This window comes from Aythya ferina, assembly GCF_964211825.1.
Source record: "Aythya ferina genome assembly, chromosome: 11".
Lineage (NCBI taxonomy): Eukaryota > Metazoa > Chordata > Aves > Anseriformes > Anatidae > Aythya > Aythya ferina.
In genome coordinates this window covers 11,273,269-11,291,251 of record NC_140307.1, presented here as the reverse complement: position 1 = coordinate 11,291,251, position 17,983 = coordinate 11,273,269, and the positions used below count along the sequence as shown (strand labels likewise).

Genomic DNA, 17,983 nt, shown 5'->3' with positions numbered 1-17,983 from the left:
CTTAATCAGATGAAGATTTCATCCCTCCAAAAAATAAAAACAACACACACTACCTGTAGCAAGAGACCAGCGTGCCAACAACAACTCAGCCAACGGCAGGGAGAACAGATAAGCCCTGTCGGCCCCAAACAGCCAGCCGTGCCCTTGCTAAGGGGTTTGCCCACTCACCTGCAAGGAGTTTCTTTCACAAGCCAAAAAACCACACCGCTCACTGCACTTCTGAGCACTGTGAAGCCCAGCAGACACTCGAAAATCCTGTTCTACTTCCCAGCAGCAGCTTCTCCCATTCAGCTGGCAGCATCCTACCATCTGCAGAGAAGCGTGGCATTTCTTGGGGATGGCAGACGACCTCCAGAAACCCCATTATATATAAAGGTAACCTCCTTATTACACTCAGAGGATGAATTATGAATTTAACTGGAATCAGCTGTAACAGAAAGCTGTTAAGGTGAACACAGAGGATCATGCAGACAGCATACAGAGCTGGGCAGCTCTGGCACGTGCTGTACCGTGTGGATTTACCTCCTTGTGCAAAGTGAGACCACCTCACACGCTGGCAGCTTCTCCCAGAAGCTGGAATAATGCACTGCTTTGTACGGATGACTTTAACCTCACCCTGAATGCAAATATTACCATTCACACGCTTAGGAAATCACACCCGGACAAAGACAGTTGGATTCAACTTCCACTTCCCATCCCTAATCTTCAGCGTGGCTGTCAATTGGAAGTGTTCATTCCCAAGTAATCCCCACTACACACCAAGTCCTCTCCGTCCTCTTTGAAGCCTTAATACCCATTGGTGAGGATCACTTTGTACCAGCAGATCACTTGTAGGCCTGCTGAACTGCATCCAGACACGGAATTACTGCCAGCAGCAGCCGATTATCCAACACAAAAAGCTTTTCAGCGTCACTGATCCCCAAAGCTCTGTCCACCACAGAAACTCAGCCTTTACGTTCTGATTTCGGCATCTATAGATGAGTGGAAAAAGTCCTTGTTGTTACAAGGTCATACCTAGCTTGCTAGGAGACTAAATTTAGCCACCTGTGCCTCAGGCAATTCTATTAGTTCTGGGAAGAAAGGATACTGGTGTTGAGCAGGGGTCCAAGGGTAAATCCCCTGGAAGACGTGACTCCATTTAATTGCAAATGATCTCAAAGCTATTAGCGGGGAGCCCGATCGCAATTCATCAAAAGAGGAGACATTCAGATACTACACAGAGATAGTTTTTAAGGTAGGATTGTTTGAGTGGCGTAAACTATTACTACGTTCAGTTTTAGATTTGGTAAGAGAGGAGTTCAAGCAGGTTTAACAGATGGGGTTTCAGCACAAATGTATTTTAGAACACCTCCTTAGCAAGCAGATTTCCGACTCTAACACGCCGTGCACTACAAGCGTAACGCCATGGAAGAGCTGATCAACACAGGGATTTCTCCGAGCTTTTGTAAATGTTACCAGGGACTGACTGAACAGTTTGCGAAGACAAGCTCCAGTTTACCAAAAGGTGTCACAGCAAACAGCTTTGTGACACATTTACTAATTTTCCAAGCCAGAAAGACGGGGATGACTCAGATCCTCCAGCAGCAGCACTAGCTGCGTTGGGTCTTCGGATCAGTATCAGCAGCAAGCCCACGGAAGCATCACAGCGCTCAAGCGAGGTTTGAAGGCCGGGATCACTGCAAGCGTTCAAGAGAACTTACACTCAAAATGAAAGTTAAAGAATTTGGTTTGAAGACTTCACTGAGGAATAACTACACCGTCTGTCTCAGCCCTGCCGGCTTCGCAGACCCTGACAAACCTACTTGGGTGCAAAACACTTGAACAGGAGCATGTTCAATCACGCTTAACAGAACAAAATTAGGATCACTGAGATCGCTGCCCCACATCAACATGAGCATAAGGTTTCTCGTGCTGGATGTTGAGTACACGGGGTCCAGCTAGACACCCCTAAGTCACACCCCATTCCCCTGAGTCTCCGAGAGCAGGAGGCTGCCTGAACATCCGACCTTCACCCCCGCAGCTCCTTGCCCCTGAGCCACCACTGCAGCACCCCCGGCCAGGAGGGATCCCCAGAGCCCACTGTAGCTTGCGTCGCCTCCTTGCTGTCGAAGCTCTGTTTTCTGCAGAGCCCAGAAGGAACAGAACAAGTGGTTCCAGCACACCACGCCCCAAACCATAGATCTGGACAAGTGAAGGCACTCTGGCACACACAGTAACTGCTAACACAAGCGATAAAAAAACACCGAGTACCAGTGCTGCAGCCAGTAAGTCCAGACAAAAACAAAGGGCTGCGTAGTGGTTTGGAGCCTAACACCAGCTTTGAATCTCAACCACTGAATACCATAAATTTCAGCGCAGACACTCCGCAGGAGCAGAACACTGCCTAACTCTGATTTACCAGCACTGGTGTTGCATCTATCACCAGTAAAGCTGAAGCTTTAGTGCTGCCAACACTGCACAGAGCTTTTTCAGAATTAGAAACCTGTCAAAACCTTTCCAAACAGAGGACAGCTGGGAAGCAACACCAGATGTCTAAGTGGCTGCAGGCCTGATCTCGGCCCCAGGACGATGACCCAGAGAACCTGAGGACCCCCAAACCATCGAACCCGGCACCGATGCTCCAGCGCTAGCTAAGCCAGCCGAGGCAATCCACACCCAGCAAGATGAACATGTAAACAGGGAGCGAGCACTTTCTGGCGCGGGGAAGAACCACGCTGCCCGGTGGAAGCACACGGAGCGTTTTGGAATTTCCTCCCAAAGCATCCAAGAAGTTGCTTAACACAAGTGCTGCCCCAGTCCCTCCCTCCCACGGCAAAGCAGCCCGGTGTTACCTGGTGCTTCAGCCCTGCCAAAAGCGCTCTGCCGCGGAGCAACAGCAGGAGCCAGGCTCCATCAGCCTCCTGAAGGTGAGACCTTTGAAGTCTAACACACTTGAAAAGAGGCAACTACAAAGTGTGCGGTCTCTGCCTCATTAAAGTAAGATGTTACAGGTTAATAAGTTTCATTTGTTTGCTCCAACTTGTTCTCTTAAGATCTAGGAAATAAAATGAAGCTGTAGAAGTCAGCCTTGCGCATTACAAGAACAGTTAGAAGGTACCTAAGGACAGCCAGAGCAGCTAAAGCAGGGTTGCTGCAGGACTTGGAATTAAGCAACTTGTACCACATTTCAGAGAAGCTGAATTGTTTCATTACACTTGCCAGAACTGTGACTGCCAATGGAACAACTTTATACTTTAGAAGCCACATTTTACAGGACTTCCCCTGATTTTTATTTTATTTTTTTTAATAGACCTAAATAAACAGAAGTCAAACCTACAAGGAATTCTGACTGACAAGGAACGAAGGCTTGAAAACCCTGCAAGACTGAGACACTGAGACTGCTACACATCAGAAACTCGCTGAAAAAAAACACTGTCAAAGATTAGCAACTCAATTCCTATTCCTCTCCTTGCCATGAGCAAGACTAGACATATGCAAACAAATTGCCTGTAATGTTTTTTCCTGTAGTGTGCTCTCTATTAATGTGAAAGGGGAAAAAAATAGGCTGCATATGAATGCACCCTCTGATTTGTAACTCAGTGGATGTGCAAAGGAACAGTTTGTTTGTTATTTCTGCAAACAGGATGTTACCCTCATTGCAGGTGTAACAAAGGTAAGTATTTAAGAAACTCACACAGCTTTCAACCTCATAAGCAGGCAAGATTTACTGCCACCTAAGACGATTTAAATTATGAATTGAGCTGCACAGCAAATTGCTAAGATGGAAGTTACTGTATTCTGCAATGTGAAACAAATAGCTTTGACAAATACGTGCTTGAAGCAGGTTGGCTTCAGAGCTTAAGTATGTTTCTCCTACAACTTATTTAACCTAACTTTAGTGATTTCTCATGAATTGGGAAAAAATAGGAGTTGTTCTGCAGAATACTGCTATTCCACATATTTCTCAGCTTTATCACAAGCCACAGACTTGTCAGGACTCATCAATACACATTAAAACACACGGAGGGGACAGCAACTCCTCAAGATACTGGTAAGTTCTGTGGCCTTCTGTAAGGTACCATGTGCTATATGGCCAACTCACCTCAGAAGACTACAGAAACATGACAGCTTCAGAAAAATGACTGCAGATTCAGGACTGCGAAGAAAACTTCACTTTATAAACAGCTGCAATTTTGCCAGCCTAAAGGAATGTCATAATATAATCATAAGGGAGAAAAAGAGGAGCAGGAAAGCAGAGGCAGACAGGAAAGCAGCTTCTCCATCTCGCAAACGAATACCTCCAATTTCTGCATTAAATGCTAAGAGGAACGTATCCACACCATTCAATTGTCTTCCACAAAGCACAAACTGTCAGACTCATCTTCTGGGTAGAATTGCTGTCAGCTCCTTAGGCTATTAAGTTATTATCCAGAAGAGATTTGCTCACAGACGAGCAAACCAAAACAGAAGATTCAGACAGGTAAGAGACACCTATCCGTTTCTCAGAGTGAGCCTCTCCAAATAGACTTTACGGGAAGAAATAACAGATGAAGAGCCAGGAGAAAATGGTGGTGATCTCACCCTGATCAGTAGCGTTTCAGCACTGTTTTTGTCGACTGCCTTATTTCTGTAAGCCGCCTTTCAAAAGGTAGAAGTGTCTGATGAACCAGAAATCTAAGAGACACTTTAGCAAGGCGTTAGAATACCTCCTCCCTCTGTACGAGAAAGGTCATGGGGATTGATTACGAAATACAACAACCAAGGAGGCACAAGTCTGAGATTTTACCTCGCCATAGCATATCCTGCAGCCTGCGCTCTCCACACTAGACCCCGAAGCCTCTGGTCTTCTCAGCTCTTTGAAGATCAACACGACCACACGATGACCATCATTTCCTCAGTGCCATGAGCCCCGCGTGGCTCCAGGTGGAGCCCTGTCCAGCAGCCACCTGTTTCTGCAGGAACACGTTCCTAAATAACGTTGGGAAGGAGCTGCTGGCTGTGGTCCACAGGAGCGAGCGCTGCTGTCATATGAGGCAGGGAAGTTTCTGGGGGCTGAGAATGGGAAGTTGATGACCAAGAGTTCTGTGACAGCATTTTAAAGAACTGCTCCCACACTCGGGCTCCGACTCATTATGAACCGAGAAGTTTTGGGGACAATTGGAAGAACGAGAAGTCTGGATTAATCAAAATAGCACCAGGGTACTGGCACTTGAAATCAAGATTAAAGACTCCTCTGACACTTCAGCAGAGAGCCAGCAGCTAGAAGAGCACGTGTCTGAGGATGATGCAGCTTTTGGGGGAAGAGAAGCTGATTCACAAGAACCTCATCTCCTCGAGAAAAATCCTACTGGGATTAAGGTTAGTAATATGAAAATCAAAGCCAGAAAAAAAAAACAAAAATCAATATGGTACAAGTGACACGACAGAGAGGAACAGAGAGCAATTCAGAGGTATCTGAGCAGCCGCAAACCAGGCAGCCACACCAGGCGAGTCAGAGTTGTCCTAAAGAGCAGACTAAATGGACACTGGGATAATTATATTTTATAAAATGAAGTCATGTCTCAGGAGTAGTTAAGAGTTGTTTTTTTGTTTTTTTTGGTTTTTTTTCCTCCCCTGAAGGAGTGAGAGTACATGAAAGAGGCAGCTGATATATTTCATTACAAAAAAAAAAGAGTATACTAAATAACAAGATGCTTCACCAGAGCTCTTCAGGGAACAAAACTACCATGGAATAAAAGGAAAAATTCTTCACAGACATAAACAACCGGTTTAAAAAATAAAAGAATTGGGAAAGAAAGGCATCGCTGGTCAGTTTTGCAGCGGAGGGGACTCACCGCAGCACTCTGCTCAACTCCACTGAACTGTGCAAGGGAAGGCAGTGCCGAGATGACAACATTTACTACCCTGAATAATTTAACATTATCAGTAAATAAGAGCAATGACTCTAAGGAATTGCAGTAAAACGTCACGATACGAGTGGGTGATAGAGACAAAGCGCAGCACGCCGGGAACGACGAACTCCAAATATGAAGAGCGACAGAGGGAGCTCAGGCCAACGCCCAGGACCGGGACAGCAGGGCTACCGCAGCGTGCTCCACAAAAAACAGCAGCACCGCGGCTTTTGCTCACTGAGGGACAGGCAGAGCGCCTGTAATTATGGAGGCAATAACAGGGAATGAAATACAAATCCACAGCACACGGCGTTTTCAAAAGAGGCACCTGCTGACGGGATGACCAGCCTCGCGCCCAGTGCCATCCATCCCCTTGGCAGGAAGGCTGCGGCACGGCCAGGAGCCACGAGGAGAGATGTGGAAAGGAGAGTCTGAGCAGAGCAGCACAGCTCAGACAGGACAAGACACCGCCAGGACGAAAAGCAGTTTCCTAAAATCCCAGATGTTGTGGGGAAAGCGAGGAAAGAATTTGTTCTGAATTTGCTTCTTGTCTGTTTTTTATTATTTTTTTATTTATTAAACTTATTGACAACCTTGTTCTTGTTTTCTGTCCCTTCCTTGTGGGTGGGCTACACAACAAGTGGGCTAAAGGCTCAGCATCCAGCTCTGTGCCTCCCTGCGAAAACCACGATGACTCAAAGAGAGCGGGCAGATCTGTGGAAGAGAAATGTGGAAGGGCACTGAGTTCAAATGTCATGACCTCAAAGTTCACAAACCGCTGGAATGAGGAAAAATTCGAGCATTATTTCCCCAGATTAGATCTGCCATACTTGTGCGCTCCCATCCCTGGGCACCTGCTGCTGGTTCCCAGTTTGCTGGACACTGGGCCAGGTGGATCACTGGTCTGCCCTGGAAGCCGTTTTTCGGGCACTATACAGGACTCCATCTGTTAAGCTGAGGACGTGCAGCAACCACTTGTTTCAGAAGAGCTGGAAATTAGTTTAAAAGATATCCACCACAAAAAAAAAGGGTAAGTTAGTCTAAGGTAGGCAGCAACTGGCCGTGAATGAGGCTGCCCTCAGCCAGCTAACAATTCCCCTTGCAGTGCTGTTCTCCGACCCTGGCTGCTGGATCAGGCTTACCCGAATACTTTGCAACAGTGATTTTGGCACAAAAAGGTGAATTGTTGGCAATAATGAGAACTGGAACTGCATAAAACCTCCTAGGGAAGAGAAATACAGATGGGACGGGACGGAACGAGGTAGGGCCAAGGTGCTTCAGGCTTTGCAAAAAGCTGGGCTGGTGACTGGACGCTCTTTAATCCAAGGGAAAGAGACACAGGATATATGCTTGCTGCTGTGACCTGAGAGCCACCGAGCTGAATGAGCGCTGAGAGATACGGGCACAAAGGAATTATCCGTGACACCGCGCGGCATCCCCGTGAGACCTGCCCCGCACCACACGCCCTGCTGTGGCCAGTCATGGTCAGGGATTAGTTTAAGGAAAACACGTGTGCAGCAGAGATCTGCCGATAATCTGGGAAAAAGCAACTGGGAGGCTGGTGCAGGTGGCTTGGAAATAAGAAACCAAGAGCAGAGCGCTCTCTTGGAAAGTGCTGGAGGAACAAAGAGGTGTTTTCAAAAAGGCGATGTTGGTGCAAAGACAGAAGGGCACGTACCGGCTGGAAATAAGTTTGCTGTGAGAATCTGAAGCGAATTCTCCACCATCATGGCCAGAGGAGAGCAGAAGAGCTTTCCCACAAGGAACAACACAGGAGGAAACCCAGCCTGGCCTAAACCAGGGCGGGCTTTAGGTAAGCAACTGAAGATATTCTGCTAGGGGGACTCCCAGAGCAAGCTCTCACAGGGCCGTGCCTCATCTTCACAACCCAACAGCTCTTCCAAAAAAAGAGCAACAAGGAGAAGGCACCAGCTGGGCGCTCTGCTGAGTCCAGAAAAAGCAAATTGAGGGCAAGCAGCATTCGAAGAAACACTTGTATCTAAACAGGGCACAGCTACGTATGCAAGACGCGAGTGCCCGGCACTGATTTTGTCATCTGAGGGTCAAACGTTTCATTGGAGGCAGCAGATTTTTGCCAAAAGGTTTCTGCACCACCTGTCCTGGGGTCCCACCATGCCAGCAGGAACTCCAGTACCAAGAGGAGGTTTTTGTGGCTTTCTCACTGGCGTCCTCCAAGCTTCCTAAGCACGCCTTTCTTTTTTAAACCTCCCTGAGACAGAATTACCTGTGGCTGGACACCCCGGTGTTTACATTTGAGGTCCTGACAGCCGCACCTCGCCGGTGCTCACCGAAATCCCGCAGCAGCAGCAGCTCCGGCAGCTCCCGGGGCCTGCCCGTGGGGATCCCCGAGCACAAGGAGAGGAGCCCGGGGCGCAGCAGCCCAGCTCCACCCCAGCTCCCCCAGCAGCCGGGCAGCACGGGCCGGCTCCCGGAGCTCTTTGTGCCGCCGGGGCTCGGAGGGGGGGCGAACAAAGCCTCCCCTCCTCCGCCCCCAGGGCTCGGCTCCACGGCTCCACCCGGGAACCGGCAGCGAACCCGGGGAGGGGGGAACCGAGCGAGGCTGGGCCCTGCCGGCTGCGGGCACCGCGCCCCCGAGTGCGCACAAAGGAGGCGGCGGCGGAACGCGGACACCCCCGGACACCCCCGGACACCCCCTACCCGCCCGCATCCCTCCCCCCGGAGCCCCCCGGAGCCCCCCGGAGCCCCGCGGAGCCCTCCAGGCCCTACCTGGCGGCGGCGACGCGGGGCAGGGCCGGGCCGGGCCCCCCGCTGCTGCTGCTCCTCCTCCTCCTCCTCCTCCTCCTCCTGCTGCCTCCGCCGCGCTCAGCGGGGCGGGCGCTGACCCGGAAACAACCGGCGGGGCCCGGCCCCGGCGGGCGCCGCCCCATGGCAGGGAAGCGGCGGGGCCGGCCCGCAGCGCTTCCGGGCTGGGGATTGAGGGGGGGGGGCCGGGCCCGCCATGGCGACGCCGCGCGGTTGCTATGCGGAAGCTGCGGGCCCCCGGCGGGCTCTCCCCGTCTCCTCCCTGCTGTTTCCAGCTCCTCCGCGCTCTCGCAGCTGGGGTGTTCTCAAGATCAGGGCTCGGCAAAGCAGCCCGGGCTCTCTGGAGAACGCTCCCCGTGTCGGAGATGAGAACAGCTCCCTTCTGCGCCACGTTTGGGAAAGCCGCAGCGATTTAGGCAGCAAAATGGGGGATTTTGGGGGCACCGTTACCTGCTGTGAAATGCCGAGCCTCAGGAAGCAGCCAGCAGCTCCACACCCCGCTGCTTACACGTCCCGCACGTATCGCCTACACGAGGCCGCTGTCCTACGTGCCTTCAGATCCCTTCCCAGCACCGACACCTTTTTGGTACAGAAAAGGGCAAAATGCGCGCTGCCCTAAGCACCGGCACGGCCCAGTACCTGATAGCTGGAGATGCTGCTGACATCTATTGTCAGCGCGGGGTATTTCTTTTTTGTTTTCTTTGTGGGTGTTGTTTGTACGTGTGTCAATGAGTTGAGATTAATAAATCAGCCGGTGCTGGGACACAGTGATTGGTTTTACATCTGCTGGCATTTCCCTGCTTGCTCCTATTTTGTTAGCTAAATCTTTAAACCTCCTTATGCAGGGCTTTCAAGACCACTGGATTTTAGCTAGTTTTGTGTTTTTCTCCTTCCCCATTAAAAAAGTAGCAGCGTTCATCTGGATTTAAACAAGACAGTATTGCTATCAAGTAATCCTTTAAACTTAAAAGAATTGAGAAGTGGCCTCAGGAACCTGAAACTCAAAAGTGAATACTACCTCACAGTAATAGTAGCAATAATAACATAGCTGATGGTTCTTCCTAAGAAGTTGTCTAGAAAATAGTGTTGGCCCCAAAGTGCTGGAAGTCCCACAGCACGGGAGAATCTCTGTCGTGTGGTGCAGTGACACAAAGCACAGGCACACAGCCAGTTTATCCTCATCTTGAATTTGTTTTCAACACCACACGATTTCAGCTCTTCAATGACCTGTACGTCAGAGCAACCAAAGAGTAGCTGCGCTACTCTTCCCCTGGGACAAACATTAGAACAAGACAGCTGGTTTTTAATTCAACCTCACCTTTAACCTCCAGCAGGCCGAACAGCTTGTGAGGGGTGGCAAGGATCCTCTTTCCTCTCAGCAGAGAGAGGACAGGGCTCCTCACAGCAGCATGCTGCAGTATCCCACTCTAATTAAGAGTCACATCCTCTTTTGAGCTCAGAACCTTTTGCAGTAATTTATTTTTATTTAAAACTGATGAGTACTTGGTGTCTCCCTCCAGTGAAGTGATCTGAGGCTCTGGCCCCATCCCCAAGCCCATCTTTTCAGCCTGCTGCTCCCTGGAATGTGCACACACTGTGTTTGTGTACCAGGATGTGGTACAAGATGTTAGCAAGTGACAACTCCCCTTACACCTCACCTTTCTTTTTGTCCCATTCCAAATCCAGCTTTCCCCTATTCTGAAAAAGAGGTTGTCATTAACAATTTCTAATTCAATAAAAACATGACAGATGGACTTTCAGAATGCTTCTGTGTATTAGAAAATCAGAGATCTGCATTTTAAAAACAGAAGCAGCATGATCATGCAAGTCTCAGACAAGCAAAAAGCAATTAAAAGATAAGTGCAGGAGTCACTGAGGAAGTCAAGGAAGCAAGGTAAAAATTAAAGCAGTGACTCATTCTGAATGCTAAGCTTCAAAAACATGTACTAATTTCACAATAATTTTACCGCAATTTTCTTGTGCTCTGTAAAACTTATACTTTTGGTTCTGTTCAACAGCTGGACATAAGCCATAACAATTCTTAAGTTTAATAACCAATGGAAACAACATTTTGAACAAAAAAAAAAAAAACTACATAAACATACAGAGGGCGCAATGTGTTATTGAAGTCGGGGTCAGATCACACCTGCTCTTCTTCAGAGGACGTGCCATCTTCTGCAGAGTCTGGTGGCAGGGGCTGAGCTCTGTAAGAAGTGTTAGCAATGCAAGAGTTAGCAGGACTCGACCAGCAGCTGCTTGCAAGGCTCCAATAATGATAAAAAAAAAAAAAAAAAAAAAAGTTGCAGAATTGAGTAAGTACGGCTCCTGCTTCTTCCAGAACGCCCTGGGAGGATGTACATTGTTTTAGAAGGGCACTGAGTATTCTCTGTAGTGTTTTCAGCACCCAGTCCTAACTCAGGCAAACAAATTGCAAGTGGAAGAGGAGAAGGCTTTGGAGCACTAGAGCACAAGCATCTTTAATTTCTCCAAGAGGTAGGAGGCAATTAAAAGTCTTTCTGTTCATTTGCTTTGCAGGGCCTTCGAGATAATTTGGGAAAGCTTCCTACAGGGCTTCCCTAACAGCTTAGGGTTATCTGTATTTGCGAAACACTCATTCTTTGAGAAGAGAACAGAGATATTGCCTTAAAGAATGTTTCACACCGTTACCTCTTTAGTCGGTAGCACTAACTACAAGTTGATCTTTGAAGTGTCAGCTAGGTACAGCAATTGTTTCAGAAACACAGAACTTGCTGGCAGTCCCCAAAGCTTTTCTGAAACAGGGCTGACAGCTCTGGAGACTCGCGCTGCTGCTGCCTTCATGCAAACACAGCCTGTCTGAGCACAGAGAATTTGCCTCAACTACCAATTACCGCACCCATTTTTAGGCACCCCCCAAGATCGTTGGATACCGAAGCTGAGTTTCACCAGAAGAGACTGTTCATAGCAAGACATTATTCCTCTGAGGATATGAAGGTCCGGCCGGCTGGGTCAGAGCTCTGCAGGAGGACCGAACCCTGGCCATGTGTGGGGTGCAGGTGGGCACCCACCTCCTCCTGCCGGGGCAGTGTGCCCCTGGCCCCTCTCTCTTCACAGCCCAGAGCACTGCCTCCTGTTCTTGCCACAGCTGTTTGCTGGGTCTCTTGGCCAAGCCGAGCAGCTCCAGTGGGTCCCCGGGCAGGAGGTGGCAGCCAGCTCTCCTCAGGGCTGCCCTTCCACTGAGGCACAGCCTGGGAGCTGAGGCTAAGTGCTGCCTCGCACAGCCGCCCCCATGTTGGAGCAGATTTAGGGCACGCTGCCCTCTGTCCCGGTTCCTTGCACTTCTGGCAGCTCAGCTCCATCCCAGAGGCAGCATCAGCCTCTCCTGCTCCGCGGGCACTTCCCTTCCTCCCTGTCACTTAATTTAAGGGCACAATCACGCTCTCACAGTTGTTTCCCAGCCTGTGCTTGGCTCGGAGCAATGATGCTATTGTTTCTCTGTGGGAGGTGTCTGACAGGAATCGTTATTTTTCCAACCAAACGCAAACTTTGTTCCACCTTCTTTTTTTTTTTTTTTTAAACAGTGCAAATCTGGATGAACTGACAGAGGAGAAGGAGTGACACTGCTCCCCGCTGTGACCAGCCCTGATGGCTGTGCTCAGCTGCCAGGCAGTGCCGCCAACACCAGCAAGGGAAGTTTGTTCCCTTCCAAGGCACTCGCAGATGTGGAAGCCTCAGCTCCAAACAGTTTGCTGACTGCCTACAGCATTTTTTAAAAGAAGTCAGAGAGCCACCCTGGCTAGGAGCATGGAAAGCCCCACAACGTGTCACATTTGGGTCCAAGACTGCACTTCGTTTCCAACACCAGGCTTCAAGTGGTTCCCAGATGCTTGGCGGGCACACAGGGACCGGGGGGGAGAACTGCTCTGCCCGAGGAAGGCTGGCTCCTCATTTGGCCCACCACGTGTGGAGCCCAGACACCGAGGGGTGGTTTCAGTGGACGATTGTGCTCCGAAATGTTCATGGTGGTCTCCCTGATATGGATCTCCCAGCTGTGCCCTGCAGGCGTGGGCAGCCGCGGGCCTCGCTGTGCCACTTCTGCTACTTGTGTCGTAAAGAAATCTCACTCCCTTTCTGCAACGTGCCCAGTGTTTCAGCAGAGGATGGTTGCAAACACCCTCCCTCCTTCCCTTTCCAACAGTTACTGCTCCCTTATCTAAAAGTGGTTTTTTGTTCACATTAACGCCTCTTTGCCTAATTGAGCTTTTAGTGTTGGCTTTTTTTCCTTTAATGGTGGATTATTTCCCCATTCCCTTCCACCTCCTGGTGCTGGCACACACGGCACAGACCCGTGCGCTAAGAATCACGCGTTATCACTTTGTTTTGTGCGTCTTTGTTTGCTTTTCGAAAAGCGGGCACAGGCTGCGGAGCCCACCTGCTGCTTATTGCCTTGCCCAAAGCAGCAAACCCTTTGAGACGGAAACACAAACACGTATATCCATCTATATACACCACAAACGCGTTAACGACGAGAGACCGCTCCCCGTGTGGGGATGGTTTTAGGAAGGGCCCGGAACGGCAGCGCCGCGGCCGCGTTTCTGAGGGGAGCGCCCGGGCGCGGCGCTTCCCGGCCCCCGGCAGAAGATGGCGGCGCCCAGCCCGCTGCTGGCCTGGTGCGTCCAGCACCTGCGCGGCGACTTCGGGCTGGACGTGGGCGAGGAGGTGGTGCGGTGAGGATCCCCCCCTTCGGCCTTTGGTGCTCCTGGGCTTCCTCCCTCTTTCTCCTCAGCCTCTGCAGCTGACACGAACGGGAAATGTTTGTTTTAGAGACGCGCCGGGGGTTGTTGGTGGTGGTGGTGGTTTGGGTAGCCCTGGAGACGGGAGGTGGCAGGGAGGGGAGAGGGGGAGTTATGTGGTTAGCGAGGAGCTTGTCGTTGGTTTCTTTCTTTCTTTATTTTTATTTACTTATTTTTGCGTGCTGTATGAGAGGAAGCAATGTCTGAGTGAGAGGTGTTTATTATTTGGCAGAAGGGGCAGTGGCAATGTCAATTTGCCCAGGAACGGGGGAAGAAAGAGCTCATTCCCCCCCCTCCCATTTTTTTTATTTTTCAGGGAAAGCCATAAGGGATTTCCCCAAGTGTCTGTCTCAGTATTTTCCTTAGAAAGCCTTTTCCTTACCATAAACTACATAAAAACCTGTTATAAAGAGGAGAGATGCATATGCAACTAGTAGGACTTACAGGATCAGGCTGTGGGTTTCCTCAGAACCGAGCCCCCCTTACCCATTATTCTGCCCCTTGCAGCTACATCTTGTCAATAACAGATGAGGACGAGATCCGGGAGTATGTCGTTGACCTCCTTCAGGGGACCGAAGGGAAGAAGAGTCGGTTTGTAGAAGAGCTGCTGTCCTGGTGGCGGAAATCCTCACAGCTGCCTTCTGAGCCCTTACCAGCGTATCGGAAAAAGGATGGTGAGTGGTATGGGGAGGGAGGAATTGTAAAACCAAGTGAGCTTGCCTCGGTTATTCTGTTTATAGACAATTCTTTGCCATGAATGGCAGTGGCTGATCCTGTTTGTGGAGTCAGTTTTCATTCCCCAGCTGGACGTGGGAGGTCAGGGACGTATTCCTCTTGCTGTCAGTTCCCGAGCCTTTCTTTGTGCTTATGGACTTCCAGAGACTTCAGAAGCACCTCGGGCTGGAGACCAAGCGAAAAAGGGGAAACGCAAAGGCAGGAACAAACAGGAAACACCTGCGTATGTGGAACCAAGCACACCTGTGGAGGAAGTAAAAACTCCCATTGACCTGGCCAAGGTGGGTGCAGCTGGCACGTAAGCACCGGCTGTGTGGGGTGGCACGTCCCAGGGGGTGGTGAAGGGTGGTCACTCTGGTGCAGCGGCTTGATTCGAAGCTGACTGCAATCTGGACAGGCAGTGTTTGTGCTCTGTGTGTCTGTCTGTCTGTCTCTAGGCATCCAGGGGCCTTTCACTGCCACAGGGCAGAGAAAAGATCTGGAAAGGGTGAGAGTGGAGTTCTGAAGGTTATGGAGTTAAGAAATCCACCATGTGGGTGAAATGTTCCTTCTTGCTCAATTTAAAACTTGCCAGTCCCACCAAATAAAGCTCCAATTGACAGCTGACACATTTCTGGCTGCCAGGCTCCTGCTGCTGCAGAGAGGAGGCCATGACTGCCAGGCAGAGGAACCTGAGAGCTGAGGCTGGGTTTGGTTTGGCAGTCTGGCTTGGCTGTTTCCTTCCTGAGACGCTGTTTGATTCCGTGGACAAATGGTTTGAAGTGTGCATAAATTCCAACAAAAGAACTTTCAAAATATGAGAATCCTGCAGCTTCCAGGCAGCACAAACCCATGCAGCAAGTGTTCATTGCCTTTCTTTTTGTTAGTTAACACATTTGGTAGCAGACTTGTTTTCCATTCAACAGCACTGTTTCTGAGTGTGAGCACATCAGATGTGGAGATCTGAGGTCAAATACTGTGGTAGTTGCCCAGACTGAGTTTCTGGATTTTTGTTTCTTCTATAGAGGGCTTTGACCCAGGGTGTTAGAGCTACTTGCTGGGAACCTGAGCTCCTTCTGTAGGTGGATCCAGCTGGAGAGCTGCTCCTGGTCCATATCGAATGCAGCAGATCACTGTGTCGCTGTCTGAAGCATACGAGTGTGCTCTGTGGAAATAAGAGTGTGGAAGTGTGCTGTGATGGACTTGCATTGTTAGATTTGCAGTGAGATTTAGTGTCCTTTGTGCCACAAACGTAAAGCGCGTTGTACATCTCAAAGCTGAACCCTGTGATTTACCCAGGTGCAACCCTGCCACGAAGCTGTGGAGCATCATCCGAATCCTAAAAGCCAGGGCTGCACCTGACTAAATAGTGGAACTTAGTTATGTTTTTAAACTGATGTTTTTGAAGTGGGGAAAGTGCAAGTGCTTAAAATGTTTGTAGAGGTTAAAAAAACCAAACTTTTTTTGGGGACTGTGCAGTTAAAAATGGACATTGACGTGCCATTTCGTTGCAGTTATCTTTTAACTTAGTAAAAACACTGAGAAAGCTCTGTCAAGGTTTGCTAACCAAGGTTGCTTTATCTGCTTCTGTTTCTTCTGAGTAGTAGTGTTTGCATCTCATAGTGGCAACAAAGCCAATTGGGCAGAGCTGGGGGAACTGGAAACGTGTTGTCTCCTTGTCTCTAAACCAGTAGTGTGGCTGAGAGCAGGGAGTGGAGGAAGCTGGTGAAAGGAGTCAGGACAAGAGGTGTCCTAAAGCCATAGCTCGATGCCATCGCTGGGAAAAGCGACATGGGAGCAAGAGGCTGTGTCAGGGAGTGGGGCGATCCTCGAGCGTGCGGCGAGGAGGGAGGGAGTTACTGTTCAGGGGTGAAAGAAACAGTTGTTCTGGATCCTAGAAATCCTCTTTACTATCACTGAGAGGGGCAAAGAGATGCTGTGCTTGAGCTGCAAGAGGATTTTCAAGTGTCACAGACAGGGCAAGTAAAGGCTAGAGAGTGCATTTATGTAGGGGTGATGCTTGCTGAAATAGGCAAGGGCAGTAAGTCCTGGTTTTTCTTGGTCATGGCTAGTGTGTAATTCTTGGTTGAAACCAGTCTCAACTAGTGTTACGAGATGGGTTTGTGCCTGCAGTCTGTTGGGCTTATTTTCAAAGCATCTGGTTTTGAGTATTGCCAGAAAAAAACAGTAGCAGGATTGATGTGGCTTTGTTCTGCCCCCCTGGAATGATTTCTGCGCTGGATTAACTCCTCCAGGCCTATTCGTTTCTCAGCTGATACCTGCTGGAGATGTCAGGTGGGTGGGGGAATGATTTGTTTCTTTGATCAAGATGGAGAAGCTGAGGGAGAAAATAGAGAATTCCACCGTCGGGTTATTAATTCAGCCATTGTCTAAAGTATCTTACTTCATTTCTGATCAGGATTTCTCTGTTTCAGCCTAATCCAAAACCTATACGCGTGGTCCCTGATCGCAACTCAGAGCGGTGAATTATAGCATTGCTGATGCCAAGTCATGAATGAGGAGAAAACTTTACATTGCAGCAAAAAACTCAAACGTGCAGGGCATGGCAAACCTCTGCTCCAGTGGCTGTGCTGGGTGGAAAACACGAATAATTCTTGCTGGTGAGCTGGCTGTGAGGGACGAGGTCCCACCTGCCAGCAGCACCTCTGTTTCTGGGGACAGGAGCGCGCAGGACTTCACAGTTACGAAGAGGGGGTTGCTGTAATCTAAATAGCCCATGAGAGTGCATGTCTGGGAGTAGCTGAGCTGCTGTTTGAAGCTGTGAAATACCAGAGGGTTGATAACACCAGGCCAGAGGGCAAGCAGCACACCTGCCTCTAGACCCAAGCAATTTCAGCTTTCAGAGGCAGCAAAGAGATCAAATGGGCCTGCAACATCCTCATGTCCTTGCTTTGCTAAGAGCTCTTGGACCGCTTCTGGCGGGTCTAAGCTTGCCTTTCAGTTGTCTTGATGTGAATCTGGGGCAGTTTCATTCCATTTAGGCGGAATAATGATTATCTGAGTCTCCCCAGCCTGCTCAAGTGTCAATGCCTGTCTCTTTGCTGCTGGTATTACAATCTGAATACAGTTTGTTCATTTTATTTTTCCTTCTCAGGCACAGGAGAACAATGCTGGAGTCAGCAGCAGCAACAATTCCTGTAAGAAGAAGGCCAAATATGTCAGCCTGTATACCAAGGAAGGGCAAGACAGGCTGGCAGTCCTGATCCCCGGCCGTCACGCCTGTGAGTGCCTGGGCCAGAAGCACAAGCTCATCAACAACTGCTTGGTTTGCGGGCGCATTGTCTGTGAGCAGGAGGGCTCCGGACCCTGCTTGTTTTGTGGCTCGCTGGTTAGTAATGAGGTGTTTTGTTTTTTTTATTTGCCATGCTGGAACGCAGCGGGGTTTGCTCGGGGTTTTGCAATGGCGTGGGGCTGAATTAGCCGCTCCTCTCAGATCAAAGCTCCCTTAGCAACGTGCTCCAAAATCTGAAGCTGTGCAGGAAAGAACCTGTACCATCTCCTTCCAGGGGAAGAAGAACCGTTGTGGTTTTAAGTCACTTTTGTGTTGGTTTTATGATGTGCGGCTTCAGAGAGTGGAGAGGTTGCCCTTATAATTTGCATCGCTTTGAAGCTTGCCTGATTTATGGCAGTCTCCTGTGCAGCAGTGTCCAAAACACTTTTGAGACTTCAGCTGCTTCCTGGGAGCAGCCATGCTAGGCTTGTAAGGGAGAGAAGATGTGGCCAGGGTAGCATGCTGTTTCCTTCAGCACTTGCGCTGTGTGCATCATTTGGGATGTCTCTTGTGTCCTGTATTGTGAGAGAGGGGGCAAGGTAAGGACTGCA

At 49.6% G+C, this 17,983-nt stretch overlaps 2 protein-coding genes across 6 annotated transcripts in view; one reads left to right on the top strand and one right to left on the bottom strand.

Annotated features, from left to right (window-relative positions):
- Positions 1-14,350, bottom strand: part of CSNK1G1 (casein kinase 1 gamma 1) — a 111,386-nt gene extending 97,036 nt beyond the window's left edge. For 2 of the 3 annotated variants that reach the window (XM_084532455.1, XM_084532457.1), the window contains exon 1: positions 8,619-8,730. The gene's annotated coding sequence lies outside the window, so the exon portion shown is untranslated. Of the gene's footprint in view, positions 1-8,618; positions 8,731-9,104; positions 9,234-10,749; positions 10,859-13,912 lie in introns of those variants that run through there. The other variant, XM_084532456.1, reaches the window with a different exon arrangement.
- TRIP4 (thyroid hormone receptor interactor 4) overlaps positions 12,194-17,983 on the top strand; it is a 32,529-nt gene continuing 26,739 nt past the window's right edge. For all 3 annotated transcript variants that reach the window (XM_084532453.1, XM_084532452.1, XM_084532451.1), the window contains exons 1-4: positions 12,194-13,360; positions 13,934-14,100; positions 14,306-14,442; positions 17,256-17,489. In XM_084532453.1, the coding sequence (XP_084388579.1) occupies positions 13,275-13,360; positions 13,934-14,100; positions 14,306-14,442; positions 17,256-17,489 (624 nt within the window). In that variant the 5' untranslated portion in view covers positions 12,194-13,274. The remainder of the gene's footprint in view (positions 13,361-13,933; positions 14,101-14,305; positions 14,443-17,255; positions 17,490-17,983) is intronic.